At 38.7% G+C, this 24,201-nt stretch overlaps 1 protein-coding gene and 1 long non-coding RNA gene across 4 annotated transcripts; one reads left to right on the top strand and one right to left on the bottom strand.

Annotated features, from left to right (window-relative positions):
- Positions 1–25: 25 nt before the first annotated feature.
- myo1f (myosin IF) lies at positions 26–23,888 on the top strand. Of its 3 annotated transcripts, none has more exons than XM_084355611.1 (28): positions 26–193; positions 5,121–5,249; positions 7,597–7,686; positions 7,797–7,891; positions 8,018–8,105; positions 8,286–8,375; positions 9,913–10,044; positions 10,223–10,357; positions 12,056–12,188; positions 12,601–12,797; positions 12,941–13,021; positions 13,166–13,252; positions 13,510–13,596; positions 14,295–14,462; positions 14,754–14,839; positions 14,936–15,017; positions 15,139–15,245; positions 15,335–15,433; positions 15,563–15,707; positions 16,282–16,396; positions 16,484–16,653; positions 16,818–16,963; positions 19,387–19,533; positions 19,619–19,767; positions 19,962–20,024; positions 20,366–20,573; positions 22,601–22,761; positions 22,890–23,888. In XM_084355611.1, exons 1-28 carry the CDS (start codon positions 191–193, stop codon positions 22,964–22,966), a joined length of 3,270 nt encoding a protein of 1,089 aa, XP_084211737.1. In that variant the 5' UTR covers positions 26–190; the 3' UTR covers positions 22,967–23,888. The 3 variants fall into 3 exon arrangements, with proteins under 3 accessions (XP_084211737.1, XP_084211738.1, XP_084211736.1); XM_084355612.1 differs by lacking the exon at positions 26–193 and adding an exon at positions 4,259–5,005; XM_084355610.1 differs by lacking the exon at positions 26–193 and having other exon boundaries at positions 5,017–5,249.
- Positions 5,128–11,352, bottom strand: LOC311258912. The gene is made up of 6 exons (XR_014622790.1): positions 11,170–11,352; positions 10,902–10,985; positions 9,378–9,478; positions 8,855–8,948; positions 5,762–5,802; positions 5,128–5,216 (listed from the first exon to the last, which is right to left on the bottom strand). It is a non-coding gene; the product is annotated as an uncharacterized lncRNA (long non-coding RNA).
- Positions 23,889–24,201: the final 313 nt, after the last annotated feature.

Genomic DNA, 24,201 nt, shown 5'->3' with positions numbered 1-24,201 from the left:
GATTTTGAATTTAACAGTGGATGTCTTGTAGGTCGCTGGCTGCTGTTGGCGCTGATCGTCCTGATGTGTGTGTGATGGCTGCAGTTTGAGGAGGTCAACCGGTGGATTTTAACGACACACACACACACTCAGACACGCACACACTCTCTGGACAGTGGACACCTGAGGAGGATAGGCCCCCACAGGAACAATGGTACGGTACCACACCTTCATTTTTCAGTCTCACACACCTTCAGACAGCTGTAACGTGTGTACGCTCTGAAAACTAGCACTTAATGTATGTGTCTTATATTTTATCATTCAAGTGTTTGACTTTTGATGCCAGTTTTCTGTTTGTAAAAGAGACAACAGCTCTCGACTAACTGCATCTCATTTCAGAAGTTTCTATTTGACGAGTCATAAAAAAAGTTTTTCATGTCTTGAATTCAATTTTTACATGATGAAGAATTTGATAGTTTGTCTTCAAAGGCCATCTCTTCAGGGAAATTCAGCTGCTTCTCTGAGGGAGAGTGAGTTTCCTCTTTTTTCTGCCTTGAGCATATCTCAATGGTCCTTTCATTGAGAACAACTCAAGCTAGTAAAACACATTGATTGCATTGTTGTGTTTTTTGATTTGGGATCACAGTTCAGATGAAAAATGTGGATTTGGTCTGATTAAACTCAGATGTAACGCGTAAAAAGGACAAGTAGCTGTCATAAAATGTGGCGTTCATGTTTAAAATAAACTGAAAAACCCATCATCTTGAATTAACTGTGAATCTATAGAGTTGTACTGTAATCTCAGTTGATAAGATTTATTGCTCACAGAGTGTTGAAAACAGCTTTGACAGCCCCCCCGGGTTCTGCAGGCAGTTGCAGGAAGAGAACTAGTAGCATGTACAAAGTTTATAGGGTTTCACAAGAGGCAGAGATGAGGTGTGAGAGGGGGAAGTGGACTACAGGAGAGGCCTACAACACTTCCTCCTCTCACTCAGAATGATCCCTCACATATCCAAACTCAACCAGTCTTCTTGTTGAAGTCATAAAACACAGTCATAATCGTTTAGCTTTTATCCCTTCAAAATAAGATTCAAAGAGTTGGGGAGGCTGCACTTATAGATCTGCAATTGTCTATTTAAATATGTCTGATACTCACAATCAGGCAGAAATAACTGTGAGAATCGAGACGGGTGTTAAAGGGTCAGCTCACAGTTTCTTTCAACAACTGTGCAGAAAGTTCCGGTTTAATGCCGCAAGTTTTCAGATCTCAGCTTCTGTGACAAAACCACAACATGACGGAGCTGCCTGGCATACTGTTTGTGGTTCTCAATGCTTGAAAAATTTGAATGTTTAATTCAACAGCACAACGATCGCGTGACTGCTCAGTGTCTGAAGAGTAGAAAGTGTTTCTTCATGAGAACGGGTCTCAGTGACATCAGTGGATCTTCCCTAATATCAGAAATATTAATTAATGGAAAAGGCTTTTAATTAGTTTAATACATATTTTAATAGAGCCCCACTGATACTGGATTAATGGGGATATCGATATACAGCCAATATTCTTTAAATATCAATGCATACATCCCTCAAAGCTGATCTCTCAAATTGACAAAGATATATAACGGATGCAGGATATTTTACAGTTTAACGATAAGCTTTATCATCTAAAATAACATCAGTGCACTAAAATGATAAACTTCACTGGGAATTTAATAAGTATAAATGACCCTAAACATCTTTTTCTGCATTATGATGTGTAAAAAGAAAGTTGTCACATATATAACATATACACTGATATGGATTTATCTGTGACAGGCCAATATCGATCGGGGCCTAGTTATTAGTTTTATGCTTTTCAGTACCATAAAGTGTTTCTGTATTTGAGGTAGTGTGTCCCCTCAGAGTTGCTGTAGGCAGGAATTGGAAAAGCTCACTACTAGAGTCACTTTATGCCACATGTCTGTAACTTAGCTGTGTGAAACATCAGAAGCTTGAAACAAAGTTAGCCGGCTAACTTAACTAAGAGGACACAAATAACAAGAGCCCGAACAAAAGAAACACACTAACTTAGCTGTGTGAAACCTCAGAAGCTTGAAACAAAGTTAGCAGGCTAAGTTAAATAAGAGAACACAAATAACAAGAGCCCGAAAAAAAGAAACACACCAACAGCAGTCCAAAGAAAAGAAACACCGCTGCCAGCGATGTAACCAAGTGTCTTAGGTTCGCCACACCAGGCAGGTTTAAGAATAAAATGGACATGAGGACGTCACATTAGTGCCAACAACTCTGGTGTGGAACATTTTAACTCACAATTTTAGGATGGTATAGGGCTCAGAAGTCGATGACTGTCAGCCAATCGGCGATGAAAAATGGCACCGTCTATCCGCCCGACCCTAATGTGGACATGGCTTGAAGCAGATTTTAGAAGCCGTGGGATTACATACAAAGTCAGTGGAAAGACTAAACGTGTCGATCATGCCATTTAAAACAAATTCAACTTGAGCTCAAAATTAGCTTGTTTCAAATGTGCAACTTCTTAAACCACAGAGCCGAGAGGAAAATGAAAGGAAAAGGGACAGACTGGAGGAAAGTAAAAGAAAGAACCAGAGATTCTGGTGAGTTCTGAGTTTAGTCAGAGGCTGACCACAATCACATAAAAGACATACTCTGACGGTAGTGTAGTACTGTTGCCAGCTAGCTAACAGATAATGTCTGCACAGTTTTCACATTGCCGGTTTCAGGCAGGTGAAACAAACAGCAAACAGTACCACAAACATTCCCAAAATGTTCTTCATGTGACGAGATAAAGTGTGATGAAGTAAAGTTTATCACTCACAGTAAAAGGAGATGGATGGGCGACACGGTTGTTCTTGATGACGAACGTGGGCGCTGTAGTTTATCATTATTTTTTTTGTATTTTTTGGGAGTTTTTCATGGATTTACATTGACAGGACAGCTTGGGAGATGATAGGAAATGGGGATGAGAGAAAGGGGGGATGACATGCAGCAAAGGGCCACAAGTCAGACTTGAACCCTAGACTGCTGCAGCGAGGACAAGGCCTCTGTACATTGGTTGCGTGCTCTACCGACTGAGCTACTGGAGCGTTCTGTAGTTTACTTAAGGAAATTCCACATACACCAACCTGCTGCAATAAATACGAAATAGAGCCAAATGGATATTAAACCGCTGCTGAAAATAGTCAGAACAGAATTTACTCATGTTTGAGTATCATTTATGAAACCTACAGTGCCCAGCTGTTTTAAGAAATGAATTAACCTTTTTTAATGAAACTATATAATAGTGACCTATTTTTAAAGGAGAACTTACTTGTTGTTATAAAAATATATGGAATAAAAACATATTTATCCTATAAAATAGATTTGTTGTTGTTTTGTCCAAACAGAAAAAACAGTGACAAGGGAAAAAAAAGCGTTTACAATGTAACAGACTAGGTATCTATCTAGATAGATATCTAGGGTTTTAATTAGACTGACACTTGTGACTTCCGTCTGAAGTTCCCCTTTAGGGGATTTAAATTTAGATTTAAAAATACATACTCAATGACACAAGGACATGTTACAAACACTGTTTGTTATACTGGGTGTCTGCTTAGACCTAGGCTTAATCGAGCTACAGTACATGAAATTTCTTTTATTGAAATACACAGACATTTATTGCATCAAAAAGATGCAATAAATCCACATTTCCTTAAAACGTAGTCTCACATGTTATGAAATTACTAGTTACTCTGCAAACTTTAAAATGTTAACAGGAATTCAAACTAAATCTCCACACTTGGCTGAAGCAGAATTTAGATTTTTCTTTTAATGATAATTCCAGAGATAAAAAAAATGTTCATGCTGAGATTACTTGTGAAAAGTTTTAATTAGGTTTGGTGCAGAATATGACAAATGAATTACAAAATAAGAAAGAAGGAGTAAAGGTTGTAGGTGGAAGCCCCCGACCACAGCCCAACCACCATGCCAATGCTAAGACCTGTCAGACTTCACACATCAAACAACCTTGGTTTTGTTGGAAAACCAAGACGCAGGAGACGAGTTAACCTTAAATTGCGCCTCGGGGACAAATAAAGTATTTTGAATTGAATTGAACCTTAGGGTCCCATGAGAACGTGTCAACAGAGAATTATGGTCTGTCTGACGCACTCTTCATTACAGAGACACACATTGTTTCACAACAATCATTACGTTGTTGATTCATCACCATGTTACGATCAGATCCTGTGTATAGTCAGCAGATCAGTTTTGGTGGTGCTTCTCTAAAATGTCCAACTTAGAAAATGAGCTCACCTCATCTTTAACCTGTTGCTCAGCAACCAGCCCTAGCTTCCTGTAATGGCGACCACAGGGGGGTTGCATTCTTCAAACATCTCTAAACTGATGCCAAACTTGTCTTTGTCATTTACCAAATTCATTAGACCCCTGAGAAATCAACATTTTACAGTCTCCTCCATCTTCTCCTTCTTTGTTTACTTGTTTCTGTCTCGTTGTTTGTGAGCTTGTTATTTTTTGTGTCTTTATTTCTTGATTTTACTTAGTACTTAGATTTTTTTAAAATTGTTTGTTTGTTAGTTCCTTTCTTATTTGTTTGTTTGTTTCCTATCTGTATGTTTATTGTTACTTTGTTTCTTTTTTGATTGATGTTTTGAACGTTTTTTGATTTATTTTACTTCATTCCCTTTTCTTTGTTTTTTATTGTTGTTTGTCAGTTAATTTCTTTCTTATTTGTTTGTTTCTTGTTCTTTGTTTCATTTTATCATGGTCTGGTTGTTTGTTTTTTGTTACTTTCTGGTTGTTTATTAGTTCCCATTCTTTCTTGTTGGTTCATTTCTTCCTTGTTTGTTGGTGTGTTTGTTTGCTTCTTTTTTCCTGTTTTGTTTGTGTACTTGAATGTTCCAACAATTTAGTATTTCACTTCCGCAAAGATCGGGGAAAAAAATAATCAGAGTCAAACCAGCAGAGAATGAAATACAATGACTTTCCCCTTTAAAGAATTTAAGACATGGTACTGTTTCCATTATTCAGCTTTTAAAGAGTTAATTTGCCAATTAAAGATGAATTCAAAGAGCAAAAAAACACATAACAACCTTCTTTCTTCCTCTCTCTGGTGTGTGATTCAGGCCAAGTACCACTGGCAGAGTCAAAATGTTAAGCAGAGTGGAGTGGACGACATGGTCCTGCTGTCCAAGATCACTGAGGATGCCATCGTGGAAAACCTTAAGAAAAGATACATGGACGACTACATCTTTGTATCCTTAAATGTTATCATCGTCTCTAATTATGGACACTTCAAATTGTGGTCACAAATATTGATGATATTACTTGATTTAACTGCAGGGACATTAGAACGATCAGCAACGGAGTCTTGTTTAGGTTCTTGTGGGCAGGAAATCATAATGAATGTGGGACAGGAAGTATCAGCCACTGTGTCAGTCTGCCATCAGATCCCACTCTCTACCTTGTCCTTTAATCACTCAAAAACACCCAAAGATTAAGAGATTTAAGAAAGCTGAATTTTAATTTGGTTAAATGTGGAGTGATATTGTTGTGTACCCTGTCCAATTAATGTCAAACACATTTGCTTCAAAATCTCGGTGACACAAATTCCTACACTGTCACCATTAAAACGTCCAGCCCCGTCTTTAAACACAAAAATATGCCAAAAAGAATCACAAATACACAGTCAAACAATTTGAACAAACATATAAGGGCATAAATACAATGAATTCACTCTTCCTCTTCTGCATTCAATATGACTCACCGCTCACTTCCGTCTTCTTAGAGCACAGCTGAACTTGAAACCTATATTTAAAGTCAGGAAAAGAAATTCACTGCTGATGTCACTTCACGCACACTGCAGCAGTAAGTCATGAATACAGAGGACTTATAAGTTGTCAGGGATAACTATTCGTGAATACAATTAATCTTATACCTTAACTACGAATTAGCCCTTTCCAAGATAAAAACAACTTTTAAATACCAGGTAGTGTGCTGACATGAAGTGAAAGATCCTTGTGGTTGGTGTTTCTGATTTGCATAGAATGCTTTGACTTTTTAAGGCAACTGTTTTATCACAGAAATCAGGAAGTACAGACGGTTGAACCTTCATATAATGGTCGGGCCGTAGCACAAGTTTTTAGAAATACTGAAGTCATAACCTTAGTAATTCCCCCCACATTCCAGATAAATTTGACCAGACGCCAACTATAATCTGTAATTTAGTAGCTAGGCGGGGATGTTGGTCCGTCATTCTATTACTTTGGTTCAAACTGAAATATCACAACAAATTCTGGGTGGATTGCAATGAAATTTGGTACAGACACAAATCCTATTTTTTTGTTGATCCCCTGAATTTTCAATTACATACTATGAGGTTCACATATGTGGTTTTGGGTGAAATGTCCAACTATTTGGTGGATTGCAATGACATTTGGTACAAATAGTACTGTTGCCCTCAGGATGAATTCTAATAACTTCAGTGCCATCATCAGGTTAAATTTTGAAAATGTTTATAACCCAAAACCTGCAGAACTAATGACATTACCATCAGTCGTAGCTATGGTTTTTATTTAGCTAATGCTAGCACGCTGAGATACCAAGCTAAGATGGTATACCTGCTTAGCATCGTAATGAGAACTGCTGTGTACGTACAGCCTCACGGAGCTGTTAGCATGGCTGCAGACTGCAGAAGAATAAGGATGGTCAAATTTTGAGATTATGGGCATATTAGGGCAGTTATGTAATTTAAATTTCACTTGATGGAACTCTTCACATCTTTAGCAAGAAATACTGAGGAAATGACCTGAGTGACTCAGTGGTTGCTTTAATAATCCCCAGGTGATGGCTTGCTAATGGGTAATTGATTTCTTATTCATTAATAAAGCAATTACTGTCAACTTATAGATGCTTATTAAGTGCACTTGTTATAAAGTGATTCCTAACTGTGCCACAACACCAAAATGAAAAGATGATTTACTGCCAGCAGGATTGGGCGATATCCAAAATTTAAATCATGATATTGTCCAGCCCAACTGTCACGATAGACGATATTTTTTTCTGACAGCACTGCGTGCACTGTGTGCATACCACCATATCCGGTCAATTAACCTGTAGTAACCTCCGTCCCACCTCCTTAAATATCGAGGTACATTGCCTCTGCTGCCACGACAGCTCAGTGTGCATTTTCTTTTCAAAATAAAAGCCTGAAGATGTCTTAACAGTTGTGCGATATTTGATATTGTGAAAGACATTGCATATGAAAGTTAATATTGGATAATTTGGTAATATCTAATATTGGCCGAAGCCTTACCGCCAGAGATTGTGTGTGTTTGATTGCTGAATTGTATTGTGTAAACTGTATTGTATGTGCTGATATTAATGACAGGTCATTGGTGCTACATTTGCACTGTTACCAGGTTTCTCTGGACATAAACTTGACATTGACCACTGAGTACATATATTAGCCACACACCTTAATAAACAACAACGAAAAAACCTTGAATTTTACCGAATATATTATATATTGGATTTTTAAATGATCAAATATATCAGTTATGGCCTAAAAGACGATTTACACTCCTTGACCTCTCTGTTCAGACATACATCGGTGCTGTATTAATATCAGTTAACCCGTTCAAGCAGATGCCCTATTTCACCGATAGAGAGATTGAGCTTTACCAAGGAGCTGTGAGTACACTTCTTTAACATTTCACAAACAGTCCTTGTAAATTAGTGGTGTTTGGTTCGAACTGTTGATGACTGACCACAAATCTCTTTCTCTCTATTCGTCTCTGTAGGCCCAATATGAGAATCCACCGCACATCTACGCCTTGACAGATAACATGTACAGAAACATGATGATTGATGGAGAGAATCAGTGTGTCATCATTAGGTGATCACAACAGCCCTGTCTTTCGTTTTTATAATACAGCTCGTGTTGCCACGTGCCAGTGTAGCTTGAGTAACATTATGTTGTTTTGTGGTGTGTTGTGTTCTATTTGTCATGGGGTTGTGGCAGCGGTGAGAGCGGTGCTGGAAAGACAGTGGCTGCCAAATATATCATGGGTTACATTTCCAAAGTATCTGGAGGAGGATCGAAAGTTCAGGTAGAGACAGCACACAATGGCTAAAGATATCTTGAAATGTTCCTTTAGTGTGGTGAGCAGGCATTTCTGTTGTGTCTCACACTGTGTCTGGTGTGTGTGTGTGTGTGTGTGTGTGTGTGTGTGTGTGTGTGTGTGTGTGTGTGTGTGTTTTTATGTGTGTGTGTGTGTGTGTGTGTGCAGCATGTAAAAGACATCATCCTACAGTCAAATCCTCTCCTGGAAGCTTTTGGTAATGCCAAGACCGTCCGCAACAACAACTCTAGTCGTTTTGTGAGTATAATCTTTTCTTCAACATGACTGTGGATGCTAGTTGAGTGGGTGGTTGTAGATGCTTAAATGTCAAGTTTTTACAGATTTTTAGCCACGCTAGCATAGCGTGGGAATGGGAAGTTGGCTGTCTGGTGCAACACTTTGGTTTAAACTGACGTAACTCAAATTACTGGATGGATTGTCATGACATTTTGTGGAGACATTCATGGAGTCTGGTGGAGAATTCCTAATGTGGTGATCCACTGTTTTTTGCTGTAGTGGCACAATGAGGTCCCAGAGCTGCTGACAGGCCGCTGCTGCACAATGTTGTGTTTGAGAATAATTCAAAACAAAAGCACACTGACCAGCCAAGATGACATTACCATCTCACCAACAATGTGGAGTGTCCAATAAATAACACAGAAAATTCATCTACTCTATGCTCCCGTTTTAAAGGATAAATTCACTCATAAATGGAAATTGAGTCATTATCTAATCACCCATATGCTGATAGAAAGTTGAGGGAAGTTTCTTGGTCCACAAAATGGTTCTGGAGCTTCACAGCAAAACAGCTTTGCAGCATCTCCTACACAACTTAAGTAGAAAACCAACAACATTAAATGGCTTGAACAGCTCATTCGGCAGTTTCAGGAAGCCCAGAGATCCCAAACTGATTTAAAAAGACACTATTTACACCTACAACACGCAGTCAAGCTCATGCACCCACTTCAGCAGGGGTGCGTGCTTACACTTTTAGCTTTGCAGCTACATTGAAGGTTTCTGCTTTAAAAAATGTGTAAATACGTTTTTTCAAATCAATTTAGGATACTGGGGCATCCAGAGACTTGGATTATGCCAGTTGAGCTGTTTTTAGAAGGGTACATCGCTTATTTGGATAAACTGGACTGCATTACAGACTTGCTCCACGTAAAGCTGATTTCTCATGCTGTTATTTGTGAACTAATGATTATTAGTGTAATGATAAGAAATGGGGGTACATATACAATATTTAATTTGTCTTACTGAAGCATTGTTACAGCAGTGTTGGTTTGATTCTCGCAACAAGACAATTCATCCCGTCATTTCTCATCAGTGGGGTCCTTATGATGGCTCTAATTTCACACCTATAAACCACAACAACATGCAAGTGTGCAGATTAGTGCAAGTTGCTAAATTGAAATGTTTCTGTAGTCCCTCTGCAGCTAGAAAGTTTAAGTATAAGTCAATGTCTGCAGAGTATCTTCCAGGTCATACAGATGTAGCAACCATGGAGGGAACAGTTTTTATCTGGAAATCTGCTGCAGTGTTCTGGCATTGTCTCATCCTGACAGCAGTTGTTTAACAAATTTCAATTCTAATCTGAGTTATTTGTGAAACAAAGATTTCATGTTATCTATTTGCTTTATTTAGGTTATAATGAGGCTTTGTTGGTGTGTCAGGCAGGTGCACAATGAGTGCACTCACCCTGCACCTGTTGAGTTAACCAGATCAGACAGATTTATCAGGTGACAGCCTTTTTGTCACTTCTGATTGTTGACTTTGAATTTGCATCTACCAGGGGAAATACTTTGAGATTCAGTTCAGCAGAGGAGGAGAGCCGGACGGCGGAAAAATCTCAAACTTCCTGCTGGAGAAGTCGAGGGTGGTGAGCCAGAATGAGAGCGAGCGTAACTTCCACATTTACTATCAGGTCAGAGGATGATGAGAGACATGCACAAATCGTCACAGATACTGATACTGTCTATTCATGATTCATTATTAATTTAGGTGATATTTAACTATTCATAATTCTTCTGTGCCTACTCTGAAAAGAAGTGCCTAAGATAATCATGTTTAACTTCTTTTCTACCTACACTTTTCTCTTCCAGCTGATAGAGGGCGCCAACAACCAGCAGAAAGAGGGTCTGGGCGTCATGACCCCAGACTACTACTACTACCTCAACCAATCTGGGACCTACAAGGTGGACGGGACCAACGACAGCAAAGACTTTCAAGAGACTATGGTACATATATTGTGGAGAAAATTCCCAAATCCCAATAGAGGCTCTGGATCCCTCTGAGGGGTCACAATATAAATCATAGGACCATGTGATGATTAATTGACAAAGAAGGAAAAAAGAAACATACAAAAATATGCAATTTTTTACTCCACCCAAAGCCTCTTTTTATAGGTGTATTTTGGAAAATTATACAAATTAACAATGGGAGTTTTGAGGGGACTATCACTCTGAAGAAACTGTTCAGACTTATAGATCTAATTTAGACTGTGTTGCCTGGTTGCAAAGTAGAAAGTGCTTGATGTTGAGGGACCAGGAGGCTTTGGGGAATCACTGTGTGAATTATACATGGCCCCAGGTTTGCTGTGTGGTAATATGATTAAACAAAAACTAATTTAGGAGTAACCTGAAATAATTAAGATCCAGTGGTTTGATTTTGGACAGCTAATAACTTTAAAAGCCATAAGGCATATTATGTCTGTTAATATTTAGTAGTACATTTTTTTTTAGAGTAAATTTCCAAACAAAGAAAAGAAATGGTTCACATTACCATAAGCCAACTGTGATGCTCCAGGGGATTTGGGGGGTCCTGATACGGGTCTGGGGCCCAGGCAGGGACAGTTGCTAATCCAGCCTTGAAGAAAGATAGTGTAGCTAACGTTAGCTTTCATGGAAAAGAATGGTTAAAACCGTGTAACTGCAGGCTACACATTAAACAAAAGTCTGGTAAACGACTTATGAGGCTGTTAATCCAAACTAAACATATTTTAACATATTTATTCACTACTTATTAGGTATAACAATATTTTCTGACCAACCTGTAGCAGCTACAGCTTTTTAGTAACTAACTAGCTCGTTTTTGTTTTATTTATTTGGTGTGGGCGATACCAGTTCCTCCGCCACTCAACTATAATGGAGGCGATTAGAATTTTGTTTAAGGAGCAAACAGCATTGACAAATACATTTAAAATAATCAATGAGAACACATCCTTTCAAAAACAGTGCCAGTGTTACTCTATATAATACACAGAGCTCACAATAAACAGATTTACTTGGAACTAGTTTCTACTGAAGAAGTAGTCCCTCGTAAAAAAACAAAACAAAACGCTGAATCAGTGCGCAAATGGCAGGTATCCATAGCAACAGCGCCTTCTTTTTTATCAGTTGCGACTTGTTAAGCTAACGGTGAAAGCAACTGTCAAATCATCACTTTTCCTGTGGTAAGCGGCCGCGCCATTACTAAAACTACCTTCAGGTTTTGTTGTAGCTAACGTTATATAAGCTAAGCTCGGTCTTGATTCAACTGCTGAATTTTGATGTTTGATGTTTTTTGCCCTCATTGATATAAAAAGTAGGCTTTTCTAAAACAGTATCAACAAAAATAAGCATTTTAATACTTATAAAGTTGGGCTTAATTGCTAAAGTTAAATTCTTTTTTTTACAGTTTTAGTTAGCATAACATTAGCTAGATTGACCTAGCTTTAACAGTAACTGAGTGTAGTTGCTATGTTTGTTCTTCACAGTCTAATATTGTTCAGTCAGAAAGACCAGGAAACAAAAAAAATTAATAATAAATTACAACAAAAGGGTTTCGAAAATCAAATATTTCCACTGAGTCTGCTTGTTAATGCTACAAATTGCTGCCCTCATTATCTGTTTGTTTATTTTTTTTATTAATTTTTTTTTTTTTGCTGTGGTCTCCAGGAAGCCATGCAGGTGATTGGGATCCCAGGTGACATCCAGACTCAGGTGCTGCAGATTGTCGCAGGCATCCTTCACCTGGGAAACATCAGCTTCATAGAAGCAGGCAACTACGGGCAGGTGGAGAGCACGGACTGTGAGTGAGACACATGCACATACACCAGTCACACGTATTCACTCATCCATGTCCGTGTACACACACTGGGGATTATGTGTGCACATCCCTCGAGGGATATGAGTAAATTAGAGCTCACGATGATGAGGCAGTCCCATGACAAATACACTGTTAATTGATAGGATCTGTGCACATCAGTACTACCTTGTTTAGCTTTTCCTTTGTTTGCTGCCAAGGGATTCCCTGCTCAATAGATAATTGGTGTTTACATCCAGGGCAGCAATTTTACCATCCTGCAGTCGCTGTCTTGAATTGTAAAGACTGCAGACAGTTTCATCTACAATTACTGCAGAAAGAAGCATTATTTACTCAAGCCTAATTTTGATATAATTTATATATCTGTGTTGATGTGAAATATAATTTTCTCTTCCAGTGCTTGCCTTCCCCGCATATCTGCTGGGCATCGACCCCAACCGTCTGCAGGACAAGCTGACCAGCCGGAAGATGGATTCAAAGTGGGGGGGGAAGTCAGAGTCCATTAATGTGACCCTGAACCAGGAGCAGGCCACCTACACACGAGACGCCCTGGCCAAAGCCCTTTATGCACGACTCTTTGACTACCTGGTGGAGGTAGTCAAACTTTTTAAACACAGAAGTAACAAAAAACGATTAAGTGAAATAAGGGAGAAACCTCTTACCCACCTAGTTACCTACACAAGTTGAGATACAGTAAAGACATTTGTTCTAAATATTTCCCTGTCTGTCTTCTTCAGTCTATAAATAAAGCCATCCAGAAGCCGCATGAAGAATTCAGTATCGGAGTACTGGACATTTATGGCTTTGAGATATTCCAGGTCAGTCCCCTTACAAGTTACAGTTCCATAATATTTATAGGCTGCCACTAAAACAACAGATGGTAGTTTAAGAGATGGTACAGCACAGCAAGATTTACTGTGGTAATAATCTGATATTGACTGGATTGTGTTCCCCACTTGCAGAGAAATGGCTTCGAGCAGTTCTGTATCAACTTTGTCAACGAGAAACTGCAGCAGATCTTTATTGAACTGACTCTGAAGGCTGAGCAGGTAGCTACAGTGAAATGTATTGCTTTTGTAAAGTCTGTCACATCTCTTGATTTGTCTTCCTTGTCTCTAGACTTCTGCACTTTACTGAGTAAATGGGGTTTCGTTGAATAGAGACAAATTGTGAGCTTATGCATCATTCAGTCCGAACGTGGTTGTGAATTTTCAAATCTGCTCTCTTAAAACATATTTCAAACAGTTCTCCTCTGAGCGCTATTCTTTCTTCTATTTTATTCTAATGTCTTCTAATTTTCTCTCAGGAAGAGTATGTTCAGGAGGGCATCAAGTGGACTCCCATCGAGTACTTCAACAATAAGATTGTGTGCGACCTCATAGAAAATAAATTGGTAAGCTCATAACTCCATCACTCTTAATCGAGGGCTGAAACTAACGATTAATTTCATTGTCGATTAATCTCTTGATTATTTTCTCCTTTAATAGATTTGTTGTTTGTTCTATAAAATGGTAATAAATGTTGATCAGTGTTTCCCAAAGCCCATGATGACGTGCTCAAATGTCTTGCTTTGTCCAAAGCCCAAAGATATTCAGTTTACGATCATAGTGGCGTAAAGAAACCAGAAAATATTCATATTTAAGAAGCTGAAATCAGAGAATTTTGACATTTTTACTTCTTTCTCTTTTTGTCTATGATTCCTAAAACACAAAATAGAAAATGCTCCCATGGTCCAAATAAGCAAAAGAATCACCTTATATGAGATACTGACACGTGAACTGATTCTTTTGACATTGTTGACCTCAGGAATGCAGCCTTTTTTCTGACTCTTTCTTTGTGAGGCATAAACAGTTGCATAAGTAACATAAACAATTTAAAAAGTGTTCTCGCTTGGCTTTAATGGGTTTAACAATATTTTAAATAAACATTGTCATCATCTTGTTCTTTTGTCATCAAATAATTCATCATCATACTGTATGTTTGCAAGGAGGAGCTTTTGTTTTTGTTTTTTTACACTTTCAAATGTGTAAAATCTGTTGCAAGTGGTGATTGTTTATAGTAAAATTCATACACTCCATCCTCTCCCTGCAGAACCCACCTGGTGTAATGAGTGTGCTGGACGATGTGTGCGCCACCATGCATGCCAAAGGAGATGGTGCAGATGGCACACTCCTGCAGAAACTGCAGGCTGCCGTGGGAACACATGAACATTTCAACAGCTGGAACTCTGGCTTCGTCGTACATCACTACGCTGGCAAAGTAGGAACATAAAATCAGTCACACTGACTTTCTGGTAGCAGAAATACAACCCACTGACAATTATTTGGATTCTATTTATTTCAAATTGTAGGGTTGCTGTGTATAATACTTGTTGGCCGATGTGTGTTGTGTTGTGTTGTGAATGAGGGTTTTGTTACACCAAGAGGAAGTAAACATGTTTGTCGTTGCATGAACTCATTAACCCTTAAGCACATTTGAATTCAAAATTGTATAGCAAATACTCATAAAGTAAAGTTTACACAGCAATTATAATGCCTGGCGTCATCTCAGGTGTCGTATGATATCAATGGCTTCTGTGAGAGGAACCGAGATGTGCTTTTCCCTGACCTCATTGAGCTCATGCAAAGCAGCGAATAGTAAGTCTCTTAAGCCTATTTTATGTATTTACTCATGGTATGTTCTGAAAAGAACTGAAGTTAAAAAAAATAACTAACTTAAATTTGTCTCAACAGTGACTTCATCCGTAGCTTGTTCCCTGAAAACCTGAACACAGATAAGAAAGGCAGGCCGACCACAGCCAGCTCAAAGATCAAGGTGAGGGTTTAAACTGATGGTAACCTTTGATCAGTGTACGTTTTATCCTTTCCTCACTTTGCTGAAAACAGAATAAAGATATATTTTGGGGGTTTTAACAATGCATTGAATATTCCAACAGAGACAAGCTAATGAACTGGTGAGCACGCTGATGAAATGCACTCCACACTATATCCGCTGTATCAAACCCAATGAGACAAAAAGACCGAAAGACTGGGAGGAGAACAGGTCAGCATCTTCACTGCGATAAACTTTTACACATACGCTCAAACATACAGTAATCCCTTCTAAACAAATTGTGGTCCATCTGTTTTTAGGGCAAAGCATCAGGTTGAATACCTGGGACTGCGGGAAAACATACGTGTGAGAAGGGCTGGATTTGCATACCGCAGAGCCTTCAATAAGTTTCTGATGAGGTGAGTTTAATCCTACAGCGTTTCTTTAAAGAATACATCCATTTCTGTGTGTTTGTCCTGAAAGAAAAACACATCTAAAACACTCTCAAAGTGACTTTTTGCTGCTGCACGTGTTCCTGTTGTTTCCAGGTATGCTATTCTGACAGCAGAGACGTGGCCATGTTGGAGGGGTCCAGAGCAGCAGGGGGTCCTTCACCTCCTCCGGTCTGTCAACATGGATAACGATCAGTACCAGATGGGACGTACCAAGGTCTTCGTCAAGAACCCTGAATCGGTAACAAACTTTTTATATATTTCAGTCTGAGTTGTGTTTTGCATCGGTATTGATCAATGGTGGAATATAACTTTACTTAGATTCTCCTCACATCTCTCTACATCACCAACAATACACAACTCTACCACCCCTCTGTATGCTTTCTGCTCAGCAGACAAACACAGTTAGCAACAAGCTGCTAAAAAGTACGATACTTCCCTCGGGAGATGGTAGAGACCAAAAACAGAATTAAAATGGAGTGGATATTGGAGGTAGCATGAATGATAATGTTTCTCTGTCCACTTTTTGCTAACAAGTTCACCATATCAACCTAAAAGGTGGTGATATGTCAGTGCTGTACACGACCACCAAGTGGCTAAGAATCTGTAAACTTGTTCCTCTCCCTGATATTGATCTGCATGTATTACAGTTTGAAACACTTCAAACAACGTTCTGATACATTTCTGTGAGCAGAGCTTCATATTACAATGACATGTTCTAATTAACAGACAGAAAATTGATAGTGTAAAAAATGATATATACTTGGCAGTGAATGATAAATGTAAACTCCTTCCTCATGCTGGTTCCTCCATAGCTTTTCCTGCTTGAGGAGATGAGGGAGAGGAAGTTTGACACTTTTGCCAGGATCATTCAGAAATCCTGGAGAAGATTCATTGCCAGGAAGAAGTATGAACAGATGAGAGAAGAGGGTGAGCTCCAAGGACAAAAGTATTGTTGCTACAAAAGTGCTTATTTGGTGCTGTGATTCTTAATGTCTGGCCATTCTTGCAACACAGCCTCAGACATCCTGTACAATTCCAAAGAGCGGAGGAAGAACAGCATCAACAGAAACTTTGTCGGAGACTACCTCGGTCTGGAGCAGAGGCCTGAACTGCGACAGTTTCTGTCCAAGAGGGAGCGTGTTGACTTTGCTGATTCTGTCAACAAGTTTGATCGCAGGTTCAAGGTGAGGCTTCATTTAACAGTTATGTTCAGTTTTAAAAAAAATTGACCAACAGGAAAGTTACTGTTGTTAGAGACGTCTTACCTCATCCCCACAGCCACCCACTCTTGTTCTCCTTTCTGGCCTTGCTCTCAGTTCTCACTTCTGCTTTTTCTCTCACAACCCAGTCCATCAAGAGAGATATGATCTTGACCCCTAAAGGCATCTATCTGATTGGTCGTGAGAAGGTGAAGAAAGGACCTGAGAAAGGACAGATAAAAGAGGTGCTCAAACGAAAAATGGAGTTTGGAAGCATCAGTAGTGTCTCTCTCAGGTAGGTCTTTAGTTTACAAGAGATACTCTACTACACCGGGTAATGGTGACATTTGTGGTTGTGGCTGAAAATACAAGAACTGCTATGATGGTCACTCACCACTATATGTGAAGCCACTGACACAATAATAGCAAAAACAGCAGAACTGAGAATTCACAGAATTTGGTTTGCCTTTTATTGCTGAGAACTAGGGCTATCATTCTTTCCCAAAACCAAGTTCATCACATCATTATTTCCGTTGTATTGTATTAATTTATTGTTTCCTATGTACCTGTCACTACTACCTTCTCTTACCCTTAATCTTATCACCGATGTGCCTTTTTATGAGCTTCTGGTCGGGGGGCTACTAAAGCCAGCAGTGCTAAATAATATGTAGTCAAACGAGGTTGCACACCTGGCGCTGCTTCACTCGTCTGTGGTGCCTTTGAAGCCTCAATTAGGTGGTAAGGTGGCAGGTCCACAGTCCAGATGTGTGACTTTACCTGCTACGGTGTGAAACCGAAAATACTTCAACACACTGCTTCTCAGATGTTTTGGTGCTTTTACTGTGCGCTCAGGACAGCTTTTTCTGCTATTGTTGTCCATTTTCGTAGCAAAACAACATAACTTTAACTGAGTTTACTGATAGGTCACTAGAGTGGTGTTGGAATGATGTATTTTTGTAGGCTAACCCAGAAGTTAGCATCGCACTGTGTCCCTCTTCAAAGCCTATAGGATTTCTGAATTGGATTTCGGTATATCGCCAAAAGTATGCTCTGTGGCAGACAAGTTTATGATACCTGAATGTTTTGTTCAGCAAGATAATCTTCACAGATGAACACCACTTTTTTCGAAGCGTAAATTAAATGGCTAGAAACAAAAAGCTAATGTTAGTCTATAAGCAGACTTTATTACGGTCACATTACTTCGTCATCACCACTAAAGGTCTTACTACACAAGTGTTATACATGTTTTCTGTAAATTGATCAACCTACAAGTTGTTAAGCTAGAGTTTAAATAGTTTAAAACTAAAGTCAACCTGTAAAAACGGAGTAGTGAGTAGATGAGTCTCGTGTTTGGCATGATGACGTTGATGTCCATGACAACTTCTGTAGTCTCATTTAGCCACTTGTTAGCAAACGCAGTTTTTAAGACACGTAAGTGCTTTATAATTAAATTGTGGGACTTTTAATGATGTATTTTATGTTGTAGAACAAAACTTTTAAATACATTAAGCCAAGCTGGTAGCGCTCTCTGCTGGATCACAAGGCAAACTGCCTAATGCACTTATGAATAGTACATTTCAAACAGGTTATTACAGCTTGAATATTAGCTTTTCACCCTATGTTCGAACGATTTCAAATAAAATGTGACAGCCCTACTGAGAACTTGACATTTCAGGGTCAGTTTCACATGAATACAACATGATAAAAGCAGACAATGTAACAATTGAGTTACATTGGAGATTTAACCTAGTAAATTCAAACCCAGAGGCAAGCATTTTTGAATCACAATAGCTTTTGATATCATAGATAATTAGCTGTTAATGAGTAGCACATACCTACAGGAAATAAAAAGGGTAGTATATATGATTAGTGAGCTACACTAGTTTGATTGATTAGTTTTAAACAGATTAGAAAATACACACATTGGTAAAAATTGTTTTTTAAGGGTCCCAACCTCCCTTTCTTGGCTTAATAAAAATAGTGTTTGGTTGAGACTCTTTCTCACCTTTCAGATGCCAGTGATTTGTTAGCAGTACAACCACAAATCAAGACACATTTCCTGTTTTAACTTCTCACATAGTGTCTTAAAGTGTCAAATTATCAAGTATTTCACAAAAAAATCTAATATTTGAGAAAAGTTTGAAATGAAAACAAATCTTTTCATCAGAACTTTGAGTTTTCGTCCTCCCTCAGATTTATCTTGTGACCCTTTAGGGGGTCTGGACGCCTCCATTAAGAACCAATTGACTAAACAAGCAAACTGTATATAGAGTAGTTAAAACTAGCTGCACCCCAACCAACTGCAACAGTAAAATGCTGCTTACATATCAATGCAACAACGTAATTTATTATAAAATATTAGGGACATTTTCTCCAAAACAAGTACTTTTACTTTTGATACTTATACATTTAGCTAATAAACTTTACTTTTACCTAAGTATCATTTTGAATGCTTGACTTTTACTCATGATGGAGTATTTTAATTATTTTTATCTAAACTCTTTTCAGCATTTTCACTTCAGGTTAAACCTTCTCAAAGCTTTAATATCTTTAACTTGAACTTTTACCGCAATGGAAAGACATTTAAAAAGCCAGAAACAGCCCAAAGTGTGAAGACAAAAAGTGAAATTGTTTCAGCATTGGCAGATATTTTCTTTAGAACATGTACATTTTCTAGTTTTCTTTTTATCTTAATGGTCCGTTTTTGTTTTCCTTCAGTACAAGACAGGATGATTTCTTCATTCTACATGAGACCCAGTACGACAGTCTGCTGGAGTCCAACTTCAAGACCGAGTTCCTCAGCCTGCTCTCGAAACGCTACGAGGAAGTGACTAAGAGAAAACTGTCAATATCCTTCAATGACAGGTAGAGGAACCTGCACGCTCAGACAGGCTGCATTTACACATAATCTTACATACTCAAATCACTAACACACTTTCTTACCACTCAGGCTAGAGTTCAGAGTGAAAAAGGAGGGCTGGGGTGGAGGAGGCTCCAGGGTTGTGACGTTTCAGAGGGGGCAAGGTGACCTGGCCCAGCTCAAACCTGCAGGGAAGACCCTCACCATCACAGTAGGGGACGGTCTACCCAAAAGCTCCAGTGAGTTAAAACACAATGACACAGTACAGTGTTGAAATACAAAGGAGCAGGGCAAAACTACACACACACACACACACACACACACACAATAGAGTTAAAGAAAAATTTTGAAAGATGGAAAATGTTACTTTACTGTACATAGATTCTTGTTTAGATTAATGTTTTTGTAACTAAGCATATATATTTTTTCTCAGAGCCATCCAGGAAGACTGCTCCACAGTCACGTGGTGGAGGTAGAAATAATTATGCCGGTGGAGGTAAAGTCACAATTTAATTCTTTCATTTTCATTGTATGTTCAGTATATTTCTTTTATATCTAACACAAATATTTTACTGTTGGAGGCAGTGTGGCTAATAGGGGCCGCCAGAATCAACAACAAATGAATGTTTCTTGTACCTGCTTTCTGCTTTTAGTTAAATATGGGAATACTTTTTTCACCACTACCATTCAGAACCAACTGTATTATTTAAAACTGGATTTTAAGCTATGTCCTGAATAATAGTATTTTCGCAAGGTTTTCCTTCAGCAGCATCTGTGCAGAGGTCTAGATGTAGTTCAAGTTATATCTTTACCTTTTTTCACCTCCTCTCTCCTCAGCACACCAAAATGGAGCAGCCAAGTTTTCCAGAGCCCCTCCCCACCAACAGTCAGAAATCACATATTCTGCCCCGCACAAACAGGGCAGGCCACCCAGCACAGCCCTGCCAAAACTGGGCTCCCAGAAAGCCCCCCGAGTCCCAGCCCAAAACCAGTACAACCAGGGGAACCTGGACTTTCTTAATGTTCCTGAAGTGGGCATGTCAGGGTAAGAGAGATCCCCTTGTGAGACCTGAATAAAAGTGATGGGAGGGATGATCACAGCCTGTGTGGGTGGAGCTGATTAGTCATTATAAATCAACGCATACTGTACATGAGTCGTTAAGGCTTGTCAAGGTGAGGCTCAACGCTTGCCGAGCCCAAACGATTGAATGAATGAGTAGATAAACCTGTTTATGGAGAGCTGAAGTTAGGCCACCTGCTGTTCAACTAGTTTCTGTAAATGCCATGTCCTAAAACAAACTGGTTTTTAGGAATTTTCCTCTGAAAACAACCAAATGCAAAAGATGTATTAGCTGGTGAGAAAGGCCACTCTCGCAGGCAGATAATCTCGCACTTTCAGATAATCTCTGCTCGAAGGCATTCGTCTTGTTGTACTAATTTTCTGCATAGTAAAGGTAACAGTAGGAGTTCTATAAAGAATAAAGAAAGAGTTCAAAGTCTGCTCATTTCCCAGCTCCACACACCTGGCCAATCATTGCCTGAAATGGGAAAGAATATTTGAATGCCAGAGAATTTGTCAGACGTAGCCCCCTCAATTTTGATGTTGGATATGTGAGGATTTCACATACTGTTCAACAAACACTTTGTTTGAATCACACTGTTGCCTTCACTCAGTACAATTACTAACTGAGCGTTAAATCTCATCTGTCATTGTGAAAAAGTAAAACTTGTTTCTTATTTCCATTCACACTAGACAAAAAACCTATTAACACGTCACCAGCTAACATCTGTTTTTTGTCTTCAATTTGAATATGTATAATCAGCATTAATTTCTGCGTCAATTGAGTACGCAATAGTCCCAGGTATTGATCTGCATTGATTGGCTGTGATGAAACCAAATCACCCAGTTTAACACATTCATTTTTGCCCGCTTGTTAGTCCAGATGCTATGAGGGTTGTTGAAGTTATGGTCGCTGGCTTGTTAATACTTTTCCATCGGCCAGTCACCACTGAGTTTGAAATAGAAGCTGAGGTAAAAGATATTAAAAAAGTAACCACCAGACTGGCTTCGGTGCTAGTCTGCCTGATCAGTACTCACATGTCTCATCAGAGATCAGATATAAGCAAGATGTCTTACTCCTTTGCAAGTTCCGTTATCAGCTCCGGAAAAAAACAAGTCCAGTTCAGAGTTGTAGTGATTAAGACTTTATAAAACAAGTTATACCATCTTCTGGATGTACTGTAGTCTGAGCTGCTGCTCTTTACTGTTTCCTGCTTTCCTAGTGCATTTGTGACAGCAAATGTGATACACATGGGAAAAAGTTGTCTCCTGGTAGTGTGAAAAAGTCAAATGGCGACTTTTAGCAGGTTCACTCACTTTAAAAAACCAACAAAAAAAAGCTTGCTAATGTCGGTGTAAAAGTGGTTAAACACAACATTAATTTGAACCTATGTGAGTTGTAAGTTAAAAAAACAATTAATTTGTCAGCAACCGACAGCTCAACTGAACTGTTAGCAGTCCACATTGTATGTGTTGGTGTCCCCCTGTGTAATTATACGCACCCATGTACTCTCTTAATTTCATCTTTCCACCAATTTTAGCTGCAGTATCAGGTGTCTCCCTGGTGCCCGTGGCTTTATTATGAGGTCTCTTAATGCAAATTTCATTGAACTGATGAAGTTGAATTCCCGAAGTTCTTGAGGTTTATTAAGATCTCTTATCTCAGAAACAAATTAATATTGATCTTATCAGGACTTATGGAGTGGTCCACTCAATCTGTGTTGAGCAAGGTTTTGTTCATGATAATCTGTGTCATCATTGCAAATGTTAAGGTGATTTGAATGAAGTTTTATACATCTGGAGCGTAGCATAGTTCTGGTTTCACTCTGTACTTAGTTTAAAAAGAAACCATCAAGTTAAAGCCTGAAATATCGTTCTCAAATGAAGATATGCAAACCTAAAAACTCTCCTCTGTCTGGCCTTTTAGCTTAAAAGAAACTTTTAAGAGTACACATGTCCCTCTCATCAGCAGTTCCTTTCATCCTTTTGTCAATTTTGTCCCCTGGTCACAGGAAGCAGAGGAAAAGGAGCATCAGTCATCGACCTCCTCCTGCTCCAAAACCACAGCCTCGACCCCAGGGGCCTCGCTGTCGAGCCATATATCAGTACGTCGGCCAGGACACAGACGAGATCAGCTTTGAGGTCAATGATGTGTTCGACCTTGTCAAAGAAGGTGAGTGGACGAAATGAAAGTGAGATGTACAGTGATAAAAATAACTAAACAGAAGCTCTAAACTGATTGATCTGATTTGAAATGTCCTGCTGTGGTTAGTGATTTTTCTCTCTTTATTTTCTCTGCAGATCCCTCAGGCTGGTGGACAGGCAGGATTCGAGGCAGGGAAGGTCTCTTCCCTGGAAACTATGTGGAAAAGATTTGAAGAGGGCTCAATCAGTCCTGGTGGAGAAATATTTGTATTTTGTTAACAGCAGCACATTCTGCCTGTTAATGGTTTCATGGCTGCACAGTAGATCTTCTTTCATAATGAAAACAGGGCTGTTTAAGGTTGGACCTCGCTGACATTTGAGCCACCTATAAGTTGTTGACACGGTGCCGTACGCACAGAGCACAGGAGACATCACTGTTATGGTCATCATTGTTAAAACACAGATCCACTGCAGAGAGCTTAGGTTTCATCCTGTTCTCAGTGACACAGCATCAAGATCTTTGACCCTCACAACACCTTTCTTTAAACTGTTACTGCACTGAAAATTATTCACAGCTAAAGTTACAGCCTCTAAAGAAAAGCGGCTGAGAATAATGCATCGCTTTCTGTTGTCTACAATGTTTATATTTGCCTGAAGCTTTTCTCCAGAGCAACGTCCAATACTGCTCAGTATTCCTGATTAAAACAACAGCATGAAATCAAGTAATAGATAAGTTGTGAACTTGAATGTTACGTTTGCACTGTAACAAACCTGCTTCAGATGAATCAAAACCATTCAGAGACGATACTTTTAATCTCACTTTTAAAAAATTATGTTTTATTCATGGATTGTTACTAAAACGATTGATGGCAGTTTCTTATATATTTTTTAACTTCATTAAAAAAAAAAAAAGAATATATTTTCGTATTTTCCCTCATGGACTTATGCACTGATTTGTGTCATCAGTAAGTTATGAAACATTTCTGAATAACAAACAGGAAGAAGTGACTTATTCTTTTTACATTTTTTTTAGAAATGTTTATTTCTGACTTTAAATTGTGATTAATTTTGTAAAATAATGTAATTCCTTCACGGTCAATCAATATCTGTTTTTGTATATGAATAAGATGAGAAAAATAAAGAGTGTTAACACTCCGAATTGAGTTTTTCATCCTTTTTAAAACAATTTATATGTTTGTTAGTGTGTTAACATGGTAAACAAACTTCATTAATAGTGAGGTTTTTACTTTTCTTCAGTATTTACACTATTTTATACTTTTCAGATGAACATTTCACATGTAAAGTAAAACATGTGTTTCCTTTTTAAAATATGATGCACTGTAGTAAGATTTAACTACCAACGGTATTCAAAGTTGATAAAATGATCTCCATCTTCCAGGAAAGTATACATATAAGTATAGTTATAGTTTTTTCATGCCTAAACATGACTGATTAAACAAACTGACCT

The sequence above is a fragment of the Pagrus pagrus genome, assembly GCF_965226575.1.
Source record: "Pagrus pagrus genome assembly, chromosome: 6".
In the NCBI taxonomy this organism is placed as follows: Eukaryota; Metazoa; Chordata; class Actinopteri; order Spariformes; family Sparidae; genus Pagrus; species Pagrus pagrus.
This window is presented reverse-complemented; position numbering and strand designations above follow the sequence as displayed.